At 46.6% G+C, this 10,760-nt stretch overlaps 1 protein-coding gene across 1 annotated transcript; it reads left to right on the top strand.

Moving 5' to 3' along the window:
* Nucleotides 1-8,830: 8,830 nt before the first annotated feature.
* LOC120037126 (putative nuclease HARBI1) lies at nucleotides 8,831-10,496 on the top strand. The gene is made up of 4 exons (XM_038983302.1): nucleotides 8,831-9,361; nucleotides 9,431-9,546; nucleotides 9,643-9,754; nucleotides 9,849-10,496. Exons 1-4 carry the CDS (start codon nucleotides 8,890-8,892, stop codon nucleotides 10,211-10,213), a joined length of 1,065 nt encoding a protein of 354 aa, XP_038839230.1. The 5' UTR covers nucleotides 8,831-8,889; the 3' UTR covers nucleotides 10,214-10,496.
* The last annotated feature ends 264 nt before the right edge of the window (nucleotides 10,497-10,760 follow it).

Here is a 10,760-nt window from a genome sequence, read left to right as displayed (position 1 = left end):
GGGCTTGAGTATCTTTGGTCTGGAGACAAACGGGAGCTGGTCCAGGACAACGACAGGGGATGGAAAGAACTTGGATTGCGCACCTCAATACGATAGATCCTAAGGGCCTGAATAAAAAATATTAAATTTATCTTGGCTTACTTACCTGCTGGGAGGGGGCCTCTCCGGTGCAGTGACATGGGTTATTTGGTGGGGGATTGTGGGAGAGCCGCCCATTATAAATGTTTATATATTCAATATTTTATTTATTTATGGATTTACTCTATTTTTTAAGCACTGACCATAAATATGATGGCACTTATTTTTATATTCTTTGATTCCTTAGTGTGGCGTGATTTTACCTTATTTATTTTTTGGATACTTCTATAGCACTTATCTTGAGTTTTTAAAGCACTTTCTTTTATATTTTAGTGTGGTATGATGATTTGTCCATGGTTGATTAGCCATTGTTTGATAGCACTTATGATTGTCTCTCTTTTTATTTATTTATTTTGTTTGTTCATTGGGTGGTTCTCCTTGCAGACCCTAATCCCCCACCCTAACCCGAGATCCTCATGCCTAACCTTAACCTTTGGACCCCCATACCTGATCCTAATTTAATCCTGACCTGTACTCTAATCCTGACCCTAACCGCTACCCGAACTCTAACCTTAACCCCTAGCTCCTAAATCCTAACCCTAACCGCTACCCGAACTCTAACCTTAACCCCTAGACCCTCATACCTAAAACTTTACCTCTTAGACCACTGCTCTGAGCTTGGCCCCTGGTCTCTATTTTTAGTTCTGAATCCCTGGTTCTTAACTCAAGCCTTATTTTAAATTCTGATTCTGGTCTTTTTTTATATATTTTTTTAGTCATTAAAGTATTTTTATACATAAGTCTAACCATTTATCCTAAAGGGGTTGCCAGTGCCAGTGCACATCAGATTTGTCTGTTATTCTTTTAACCTAACCTACCTCCCGGATACATCCACAAGGCCAGAATACTCACGGCGGCTTTCACACCATCAGGAGCATCTGACACCACACTGGTGGCACTCTCCTTGGCATCCTCACTCTGGATAGAATCCAGCCATGAGATTCTACAACAGCACTACAGGGGGAGGTAGCCAAAACGTACGCCTCACTCTGCAACACACCATCATGCTCCGAATGGCAGGAAGCCTGGTACCTAGGCATTCTATGGGCCAAGAAGCTCCTCAGCGGACCACTCCTGGACCGCCTACTACAGGACATTAGGGACTCACTCCCCAACTTCTACGGGAACTGGCCAACAAGAGACCTGAGCCGATTTAAGCCACCGCTTACCCGCAGCCAACCCAACAGCGAGGACGAGAACGACGTAGCCATACCAGCTACATACACCAGGAGCACCTCACCATCTCCACGAACCAACAGACGCCTCACATCGGAACGGAACCCCTCGAAAGAGGTTATTACGCCCTCTCTTTGGGATTTGACATCCCACACCACTCCAGGGAAAAACATTTCCCCAGCCCAACACAGAAGACCAAGGAACCCTTTTACAGAAAGCGGCTTACCCCCACCATACTTGGGGACCCAGAGACCCAGCCATACCCTGACCAGGGTGGCACAGGGAGGGCTCCCTTCAGGGAACACAAACCCTCCTAACCTACCCCTAGATCATACCCTGACCAGGGTGATTGAGGGAAAGGAGTAGAGGCAGAGTGCTAAGGTGGCCTCAGATCTTTCTATGCCATCCCATACCCAAACCAGGGTGGAATGTCATGAAAATCAGCTGGAGCAGGTTACAACCAAGCCACAGCACATTCCCAAGGGCTTACCCAAGCCACGGAAATCCTTGGCCAGCCACGTACCACAGAAAAAGAAGAACCATCCTCCCCAATCCAAGGGGATAGAAGAGACCATCAACAAATGGGCAGCTATGGACAAAAACCTCCCCACCTTCCAGGTGTTAACCACCAATCCACCCGGACTCTCAGGACCACCACTCTCACTACTACACCCCTACAAGCCACCATCCCCACAGCACCTGTTGGAGATCAACATCATCGAGGACGAGGCACTCATGAACGCAGCTTCGCAGGTGGAAAAACTCAACACCCTCGCTACCACCTCCCGACCCACAACCCTACAGCAGGATAACACTCGGGTTACCTTCGACCACGAACCCCTCCACCCCTACAGGCAGAGATTTTTCCTCTCCAAATGACACCAACCCACAGGAATACTCCACAAAATCCAGGGAAGAGACTCCACAAATCCTGTGATCCCCCACAATCACGCTACAGAAACACGACCAACCCACGGATGGGGCAACTACCACCCCCAACCCTCTACCAGCAGGACCAGCGTCTTGGAATCCACGGCGACATCTACCCCACCCTCAGATCTCCCAGGGACACCATCGGATCTGACACCACTCAACTCGGCTAACAGCCACTTCAGGAGACACCTGTCAGAAGGGAACAAAAGCGGGTGGAGAATCAAACCACTCCGACCTATTCTCATCATGGGGGACTCAAACATCTGCAAACTACCCCTTATCTATTCAGACCAGACCCAAATCGAAGCCTATCCAGGAGCCGGAATTGAACACGCGGCAGGGATGATAAAACTTCTCCTACCCAAGGGAGAACCCCTGGTCACCAAATTAATCCTCTCCTTCGGCCTCAACAACAGGGAACAAGGGAACGCCACCACACCGCGTCAACATCTCCAACCTTTACTACACGGCCACCTTAGTCTTCCCCAACGCGGACATATTCATCCCGCTGGTCAACCACTCCCCGAAAATGCCACGAGAGAATTAATCTGGACATCCTCAACAGATACATCAAAAACCACCCACACATCCCTCTCCTACCTACAACCGAATTCCACACCCTTCAGGACTGCCTCCACTGGACCCCCAAGACTGCCACAGCCATCTGGAAATGGTGGAAACACCACACCACATAGCACATTGCCTCTCTTACCCTGACCAGGGGGAGTACGCACATACCCACGCTGAAGACAACACCATCCTTCCCTACCGAACAGAAGATACGGAAAAATACATACCATCTACTACAGGACCACCCTCCCAAAATAAGCAGATCATCTAGAGGGATAGACAACCAGCACATACCTACTCCCGAAACAAGGAGAGACTCACTAACACCACCCCTGAAACCCACCGACATAGTACCAGTTATTAAAGGCTCCGAGGTGATCAACTTATCACTCTCCTTCACACCTACCCCCACAGAACTCAGCCTCATACGCAGAGGCCTCACCTACATCCCTACCACCAAAAACGGGGACCGTACCCGCACCACACTACAAACGGAAATCAACAACTACCACAACAAACTCAAAGTAGCTACATTTTTCCATCATCGGGAACCCCTACTACACGGAACCACAGACCACAAGGACAAACTAGCACGGCTACGGACACCCTCGGGCTGGGTCCCCCAAAACGAAGACCTACCTCCCCTGATAAGGAAAATTATTGATAAAGACTGGGACACCTTCAATACCACCTCCTTCTCCCCGGAACCCACCAACAACCTCACGAGGGAGGAAACCACAGCACTAAAACGAAAAACAACTCCTCCATCATAAAACCAGCGGACAAAAGGTACAGCGATTGTCATCATGGACACCGAACAATACCTTCTCGAAGCAGCAAGACAACTCCAAAACACGGAATTCCACCAGAAAAAACAGGGACCCATCTACCTCCGATCTGCAGCACTCATCAAAAGAGAGCTCATACAATTAGAACGAAAAAAAACACATCACCAAAAGGCAACGGGACTACCTCGCAAGGGACCAACCCACTAGGAGCAGGTGCTTCTACCTACTTCCCAAAATCCACAAAGACCCCTCCTCCTGGCCTCTCTCATTTTGAAGTGGCCCATCATCTCGGATTGTGGAAGTGAAACATACGGCATCTCACAATGGACATACACCTACGCCCCCCTAGCTTCTAAACACAACAGCTACAACAAAATCGCCAACACACCGGTTACCACTGAAGACTTCCTCTTCACCATGGACATCGAGAGCCTCTACACCAACATCGAATTAGGAGCAGGACTCACAGCGGTCAGTACCTACCTACAAAAATACCCACTACCAGGTAGACCAGATGACCACCTCCTACGTCTCCTGGAAATAGCACTTACCCATAACAACTTCAAATTCAACGGCAACACCTACCTACAAATGAAAGGAGTAGCCATGGGGAAAAGAGTCGCACCGGCATACGCAGAAATCTACTTAGCGGAATGGGAAAACACCGTTTACCCACTATGCCCACTCAAAACATTTTGCTTCTTCCGATACCTAGATGATATATGGGGCATATGGCAACAGCGCAGCGGAATTTTTACAATTCACCGCTATCCTTAACAACCACCACCCCTCCATCCACTTGACGCAAAAACTAAACCGCTCTGAAGTACACTTCTTGGACATCGTCACCTACAAAGGACCCAACCTCATCAGGAAGGGAAGACTGGACACCAAAATGTACTTCAAGAAAACAGACACACATGCCCTCCTGCATGCTACCAGCTTCCATCCTCCACGCACCAGGGGAGGCATATTAAAATCACAATTCCTGAGGTACCACAGGATATGCACCCAACCTAAAGACCTCAAAACTGCTACGCGCACCCTCTCCAAAGCCCTAACCAAAAACTGAGGATATACCCGCTCAGCACTCAAAAAGGCCAAACACAACACCGGGAGACACACACGGACAGGACAAACCAAAGGATACCACCAAATCATACCCATCATCACAACCTACAACTCACCCAGCTAGCGAGTGGCTACTCGCATCCAAAAAAGACTCAAGTCCAAACAACTACTCCCTCTTCACTTACCCATCCTGGCCTTCAAAAGGAACAAAAACCTCAAGGGTTCCTTGGTCAGCAGCCACCTCAAAAAACAAACCACAACGAAGAAACGAAAGAATCTCACCGGGACCCACGGACCAAGGATGGACCTCCTAACCCCCTCGAGGACCAACACCATGGGCTGGACCACCACTGAGGCTTTCAGTACGGCGGAGGATCGCCTGGACACACACCAAACCTGCACCTTACACACCCCACAAAAAAATAGGGGGTCATTAAGACCACAAACATAGACCTCCAATAGCACTATAGAGTTACCGTGACCACGGACTCTCAAAAATACTTACCTTTAGCCACTTTACTTTCACATTATTCAAAAAAAAAAAATATATATATATATACACACACACACACACATTTTTTTTATTGAACTCGGGGTTACCATGACCATGGACCCTTGACGAAAATAAATAAAATGGAACAAATAACCAAAATTACAACTAAAAAAACACCACCAACCCACCATCCTTCCAAAAGCTTTTTTGAAGACACCCACCAGCACCCCCAACTGACGAGAACTTTTTTTCTCCAACTACTCTGGGAACCCTGACCTTGGCGACTCCCCCGCAGCGATTACACCCTAAGCAAATTAGGCCCTTCCATACACCAAGCAAGAAGCAAGAAGACGGGATGAAATGGATTGACCGGACTCCTTCGGGACCTCTCGGCCCACCCCCCCAAGTCCACAAAAACAGGAGACTCACGTACCGCGCTGGACGACTTAGTTTAGTTCCAGTTTAGAATTGGATTGGCAGTATGTTCAGTAGCGCGTGTTTCATCCTAGCGAGTTGGGGTACCTTATTCATAGAAAGAGGGGCTTTCGGGTCAGGCGCTGCGGCTGGAGGATTCGCGTCGGCCGTGTAATCCCTGGGGTGCCCAGATAATGTCTGGCGGAAAATTGGATCCCACAGAACAATTTTTCACTGGGTGACCCCTTACCCCGCCGCACTAAGCCTGGACAACCGATCCACTTTTTTTACCTGGACTATGAAAAAATTCACTATCTAGGGATGACATACCACTGGAACGCTACGATCCTGGAAGGGAATAGCTCCATGGGTCACTATCACCCAAACCACTGAATTACCTACGACTGAGATGGTGGGGATGGACACATGGCAATCAACTGTGACTCCTGGCAGACGTACGATACAAAAGCCAGAGGAAGTTTGCCTGATCCTAAACCCTCCATACACCTACCGAAACGCAGGACGGAACTCCAAGGGCGGATGCATGACAACCGTAGAGAGGGCTCGCCTTCTGGGTTTTTGTCTGCTCAAACCACTGGCAGTTCAATGACTAACCACTCGACAGGGACACATGGCAACCAACTGAGGTCCGGACCTGCATAAGGTACGCAACTCAAGGGCTTTTGCCTGATCCTACGTCGAGTTGACAGACCTACCTAACCTAACCCTTACCCTAACCATTCTAAAAACTATACCTTACCCTAACCATTCTAAAACCCATACCTAACCTTAACCCTAACCCTTCTAATAACTATACCTTACCCTAACCTTAACCATTCTAAAAACTATACCTAACCCTACGGACAGACAGTCTTTAACCCAACCAACGGGTTAATCTACAAGTGGGCAACCATGGGGTCTACAACTTTGGCCGGTTGCGCCCGGATCCCTCCGGCCCGCGCGTATATGATGTGGAGTGCACCCCCTCCCTTCCCCCCCTTCAGCTTCCACGTGTCAGAGATGGAAGTGGATCAACCGACTCAACTAGAACCCTAACCCCTCTGTAGAAAATTGAAAATTCACTCGAAAGGGTGAGTGAGTACAAATACCTGAACAAAGGATTAAGGTGAAGGATTTTTTTATAACCTTTAAACTTTTTTTAACCTTTGAACATTGCTATTTTTATGGACAATTTCCTTTGGTTAGTGAACCATCACCAAAGCAGGTGTTGGTAGCATAACATCCAGGGACTCATGATTTTAATTGTTTGCATGTTTTATGTTTTGTTTTTTGTATGATAATGTGTTTTTTTTCCCCCCCTGGGGCCTGTTGCACAAAAGTAGAATTAAGACATCCGGGATAAATGACTCAGCTGAGCTCAATGAAGCCAAAACATGTGCGTCCAGGCTTAATTGGTTGCACAAAGACCAAGCCAGGATGAGCAGACACGGATTCATTAAGCCAGGTGAAACCAATCCTGGATAGGTGCGCGCTCACGGCTCACTCAAATAGACCCCGCCACAGATCACAGATTAACTGATTTACCATGGCAACTAGAGCCGCGTACTTTTCCCCGTCGGAAGCACAAATCCTCATGGAGGCATACGAGGAGGTAAAAGATATAATTAAGAAGAAAGGCAACACCGCCACAGTGATAAAGCAAAGAGAAAAAGCGTGGCAAAGTATTGCAGACCGCCTGAATGCGTAAGTAGTGCACAATTACACACTCACCGCTCCGCTGAAACATCACAATTACAATTCAAATATTTAATTCACATCTCCAAAAATGCAGTTGTACTGTAATTATGAAACGGTTAAATTTTTAATTGAAATGCACTGCAGATATGAGTGAAATTGTGTAAAGTAACTCCATCACACTGTATAAAGCTATGATAAATTTTTTGATATTTTTACTGAAAACAAGACAAAAATACCAAGTAATTTTTTGCAGTGTGACTCCATTAAATGTGTGTGTGTGTGTGTGTAGATTAAACATGAACGGGCCAAAACGGACATGGCAGCAGGTCAAAATCAAATACAAGAACATTCTGCAGAATGGTATGGTCCCTGACTAATATTTAACAAAGCACAAGCATATATTGTACCCAGAAGGTGCCTGCTCACACATTGTCTGTACTGTTTTAGCAGTGAAAAAGAATACCCACAGACAAGGCACGGGTGGTGGGTCACCAAAGGCTGACCTTACCCCAGCAGAGGACATGGCCTTGGAGCTAAATAAAGGCAGGCCCGTCTTAGAGGGGATCCCTGGGGGGAAAGAGACGAGCATAGGTTCCTCCCAAGATGCCACCCGCTTCATTCAAGGTATGTCCTTCCATCTCTACATGGGATACAACCACATTCATATTGAATCAATTTGGACTGTCTGACTTTGGTTTACCTATTGCCTTGCAGTGTCTGGCAGCACTGTGTTCCTGTTAGAGCCACCAGCACAAGCACCAGACGATGCTGATCCAGTGAGTACTCCATCAAAGGCATACTGTAGGCCTGGCATGTCTTGTCTACTAGCTTCAATATGAATCCGATTAAATGTGATAGGGTGAAGGCCCCAGTGCAGCAGCAACAGCACATGATGGAGACGATGATGAGGAGGAGACCATCTCTCTGGATTCCAGAAGGCATGAGGTATCATGTTAAGACTGTGAAAGTACTATTTACTCTACAATGGTGAGGAGTCCTCATCAAAATCAAAAAATCTAATTTCTTTTACAGGACCCAGATGCTATACAGTGGGAAAACCAGCCTGGCAACATAGTGCGTATTAATAAAAGGACACCACATCCTGCCAAATTCCAGCTGCGCTAATTGTATTGTGTTCACAGAGCTCACAAGCTATCAGAAAGTTGTATGGCAACCACCTCCGGCGCCAAATAGAACTGGCAGACATAGACATTCAGTACAAGAAGAAAAAGATGGAAAATCTTGCACTGGAGTCCGAAATAAAAAAGAGGACAATTAGGAAACTGGACCTTGAAATAAAAAAACTTGAGGGAGGTGAGATATGCCTTCAATGTACACTGTATGCTAACTGTAACACAAATGTATTAATCATTATTTTTCTTTCCTCCCCCAGCTCCAAGAAGATGACACAGCTCAAAATAAAAATTAGGTATATTCTCGTAAAGTCAAGTGAGCCATGACATATGAGCTCTTAGTGAGCACACAGGACGGTGGCATCTTTCTAAGGTTTTTTTTATTTTCCCAGCAATCAGTACAACCAAGTCATCGTTATAAGGCATCGCCCTCTTTTGCCCACCCCCCCAGCACCAGGTGTGGCCACTAGCCTATATGAAGGCCCAAAATTGTGTGTTCCTTTCTGCTCTGACAATGGCATGCCCATTCGTGCGAGATGTGGTGGATGAAGAAGCACTTGTGCTGAGGAGAGCCTACAGGCGAGAAAGGGTCTTCAGGGACCGGTTGGACCCACTGGCCTTCCCTGATGACCATCTATATGAAAGATACAGGTTTTCTGCAGATGGCATCAGGTATCTATGCAGACTACTGGGTCCCAGGATTAAGCACCGCACTGCACGGAGCCATGCACTGAGTGTGGAGCAAATGGTTTGTGTGGCCTTGCGCTTTTTTGCTAGTGGAACCTTCCTGTACTCAGTGGGGGATGCAGAACAGCTGAACAAGGCCACAATTTGCCGCACAATAAGGAGTGTGTGTCTGGCTATCAAAGCATTAGCAGATGTCTTCATCTCCTTCCCTGGCCACAGAAGACTCTGTGACATCAAAGAGGAGTTCTATAGGATTGCAGGTAAGAGGATCTACAAATTACAGGACAACTGTTAACACATAGTAGGATACTCATTACTTTGTGTGACAGGTTTCCCCAATGTCATTGGTGCAGTGGACTGCACACACATAAGGATAAAAGCCCCCTCAGGTGCCCATGAGGCCGATTTTGTGAATAGGAAATCCTTTCACAGCATTAATGTTCAGGTGAACATAACTTTTTGATATTGTCCATTGACGAACACTCTGCATTGCCAGTGATGTGCATAGATTGGTGTAATATTCCTCATCTTATGATTTCAGATGGTCTGCAATGCTGACTGTGTGATCAGCAATGTTGTGGCAAAATGGCCTGGCTCAGTCCATGACTCCAGAATCTTTCGGGCCTCTGAAATCTATCAGTGCCTATCACAAGGTAAGCCACACAACCCCTATTTATAACCATCATGGCTGTGTCAAGAATATCACTGTGTTTATGAGGTAGTAATGATGAGATTTTGTGTTGACAGGTGAATTCTCTGGTGTGTTGCTGGGAGACAGGGGGTATGGCTGCCAGCCTTTTCTCCTGACACCTTTCACAGACCCCCAGGAAGCACAGCAGGCCTACAACCATGCCCATGCCAGGACCAGAGTTGAAATGACCTTTGGCCTCCTGAAGGCACGCTTTCACTGCCTTCACAAATTAAGGGTCAGCCCTGTTAGGGCATGTGATATTACTGTGGCTTGTGCTGTCCTCCACAATGTGGCCTGCCTGAGGAAGGAGAGGGCCCCCAGAGTGCCACCAGCCATGGACTGGGACAATCCGGCAATCTTCCCTGATGACGACAGTGGTCGGCTGCTGAGGGACCAATATGTGTTGAATTATTTTAGTTAGTATGTGTGCTTTCAATTTTGGTTAAATATGTCCTGCGGTGGCAGAGGAATTTGGGTTTTTTTGGGTTCGTTTTTTTACGAATTTGGCCTCTTATGATGTTTGTGCGGTATACTGTGTGTAATACAAGGCTGCAGGGAGGCTACTGCATCCATTCATTTGTCTGTTCAGTTGATGTGTATGGATTTGTCCTGCATTTATTTTAGTGTGCAGACATGCAGGGTGTGTTATATACAGACCTTTGAATGTGTATGTATCATTTTGTATAATATGCTTGGATTCTGTGCTTTCCATCTTGTAGAGTCACTGTGACTTCAGTTTCGAAAGGAGCTGATGGTTTACCTGCTTTGTTTTGTCCTTATTCAATAAAGGAACATAATGTTACACATTGTGTTTTTATATTCATATGGAATGTGTATTTGTTTATATGACAGAGTACTAGGGCCACACTGAAGAAAAAGGATAAAGTCATAAATTTATGAGGCTGGTTCTTTCTGCAGAAAAGCTACATATTGTTTTTACAGTTTTGATACTTATGACAATGTGATAC

The sequence above is a fragment of the Salvelinus namaycush genome, unplaced genomic scaffold (assembly GCF_016432855.1).
Source record: "Salvelinus namaycush isolate Seneca unplaced genomic scaffold, SaNama_1.0 Scaffold158, whole genome shotgun sequence".
NCBI classification, from domain to species: domain Eukaryota; kingdom Metazoa; phylum Chordata; class Actinopteri; order Salmoniformes; family Salmonidae; genus Salvelinus; species Salvelinus namaycush.
Note: the sequence above shows the minus strand (reverse complement) of the source record. Positions and strands in the feature narration are given on the sequence as shown.

What these genes read in the sequence shown, in the direction of transcription:
- LOC120037126 (XM_038983302.1), top strand. Translation starts at nt 8,890, where the DNA reads ATGAAGGCCCAAAATTGTGTGTTCCTTTCTGCTCTGACAATGGCATGC. An exon ending in GGAGTTCTATAGGATTGCAG is followed by an intron (nt 9,362 to 9,430) that starts GTAAGAGGATCT and finishes TTTGTGTGACAG; the next exon opens with GTTTCCCCAATGTCATTGGT. An exon ending in CTATCAGTGCCTATCACAAG is followed by an intron (nt 9,755 to 9,848) that starts GTAAGCCACACA and finishes TTGTGTTGACAG; the next exon opens with GTGAATTCTCTGGTGTGTTG.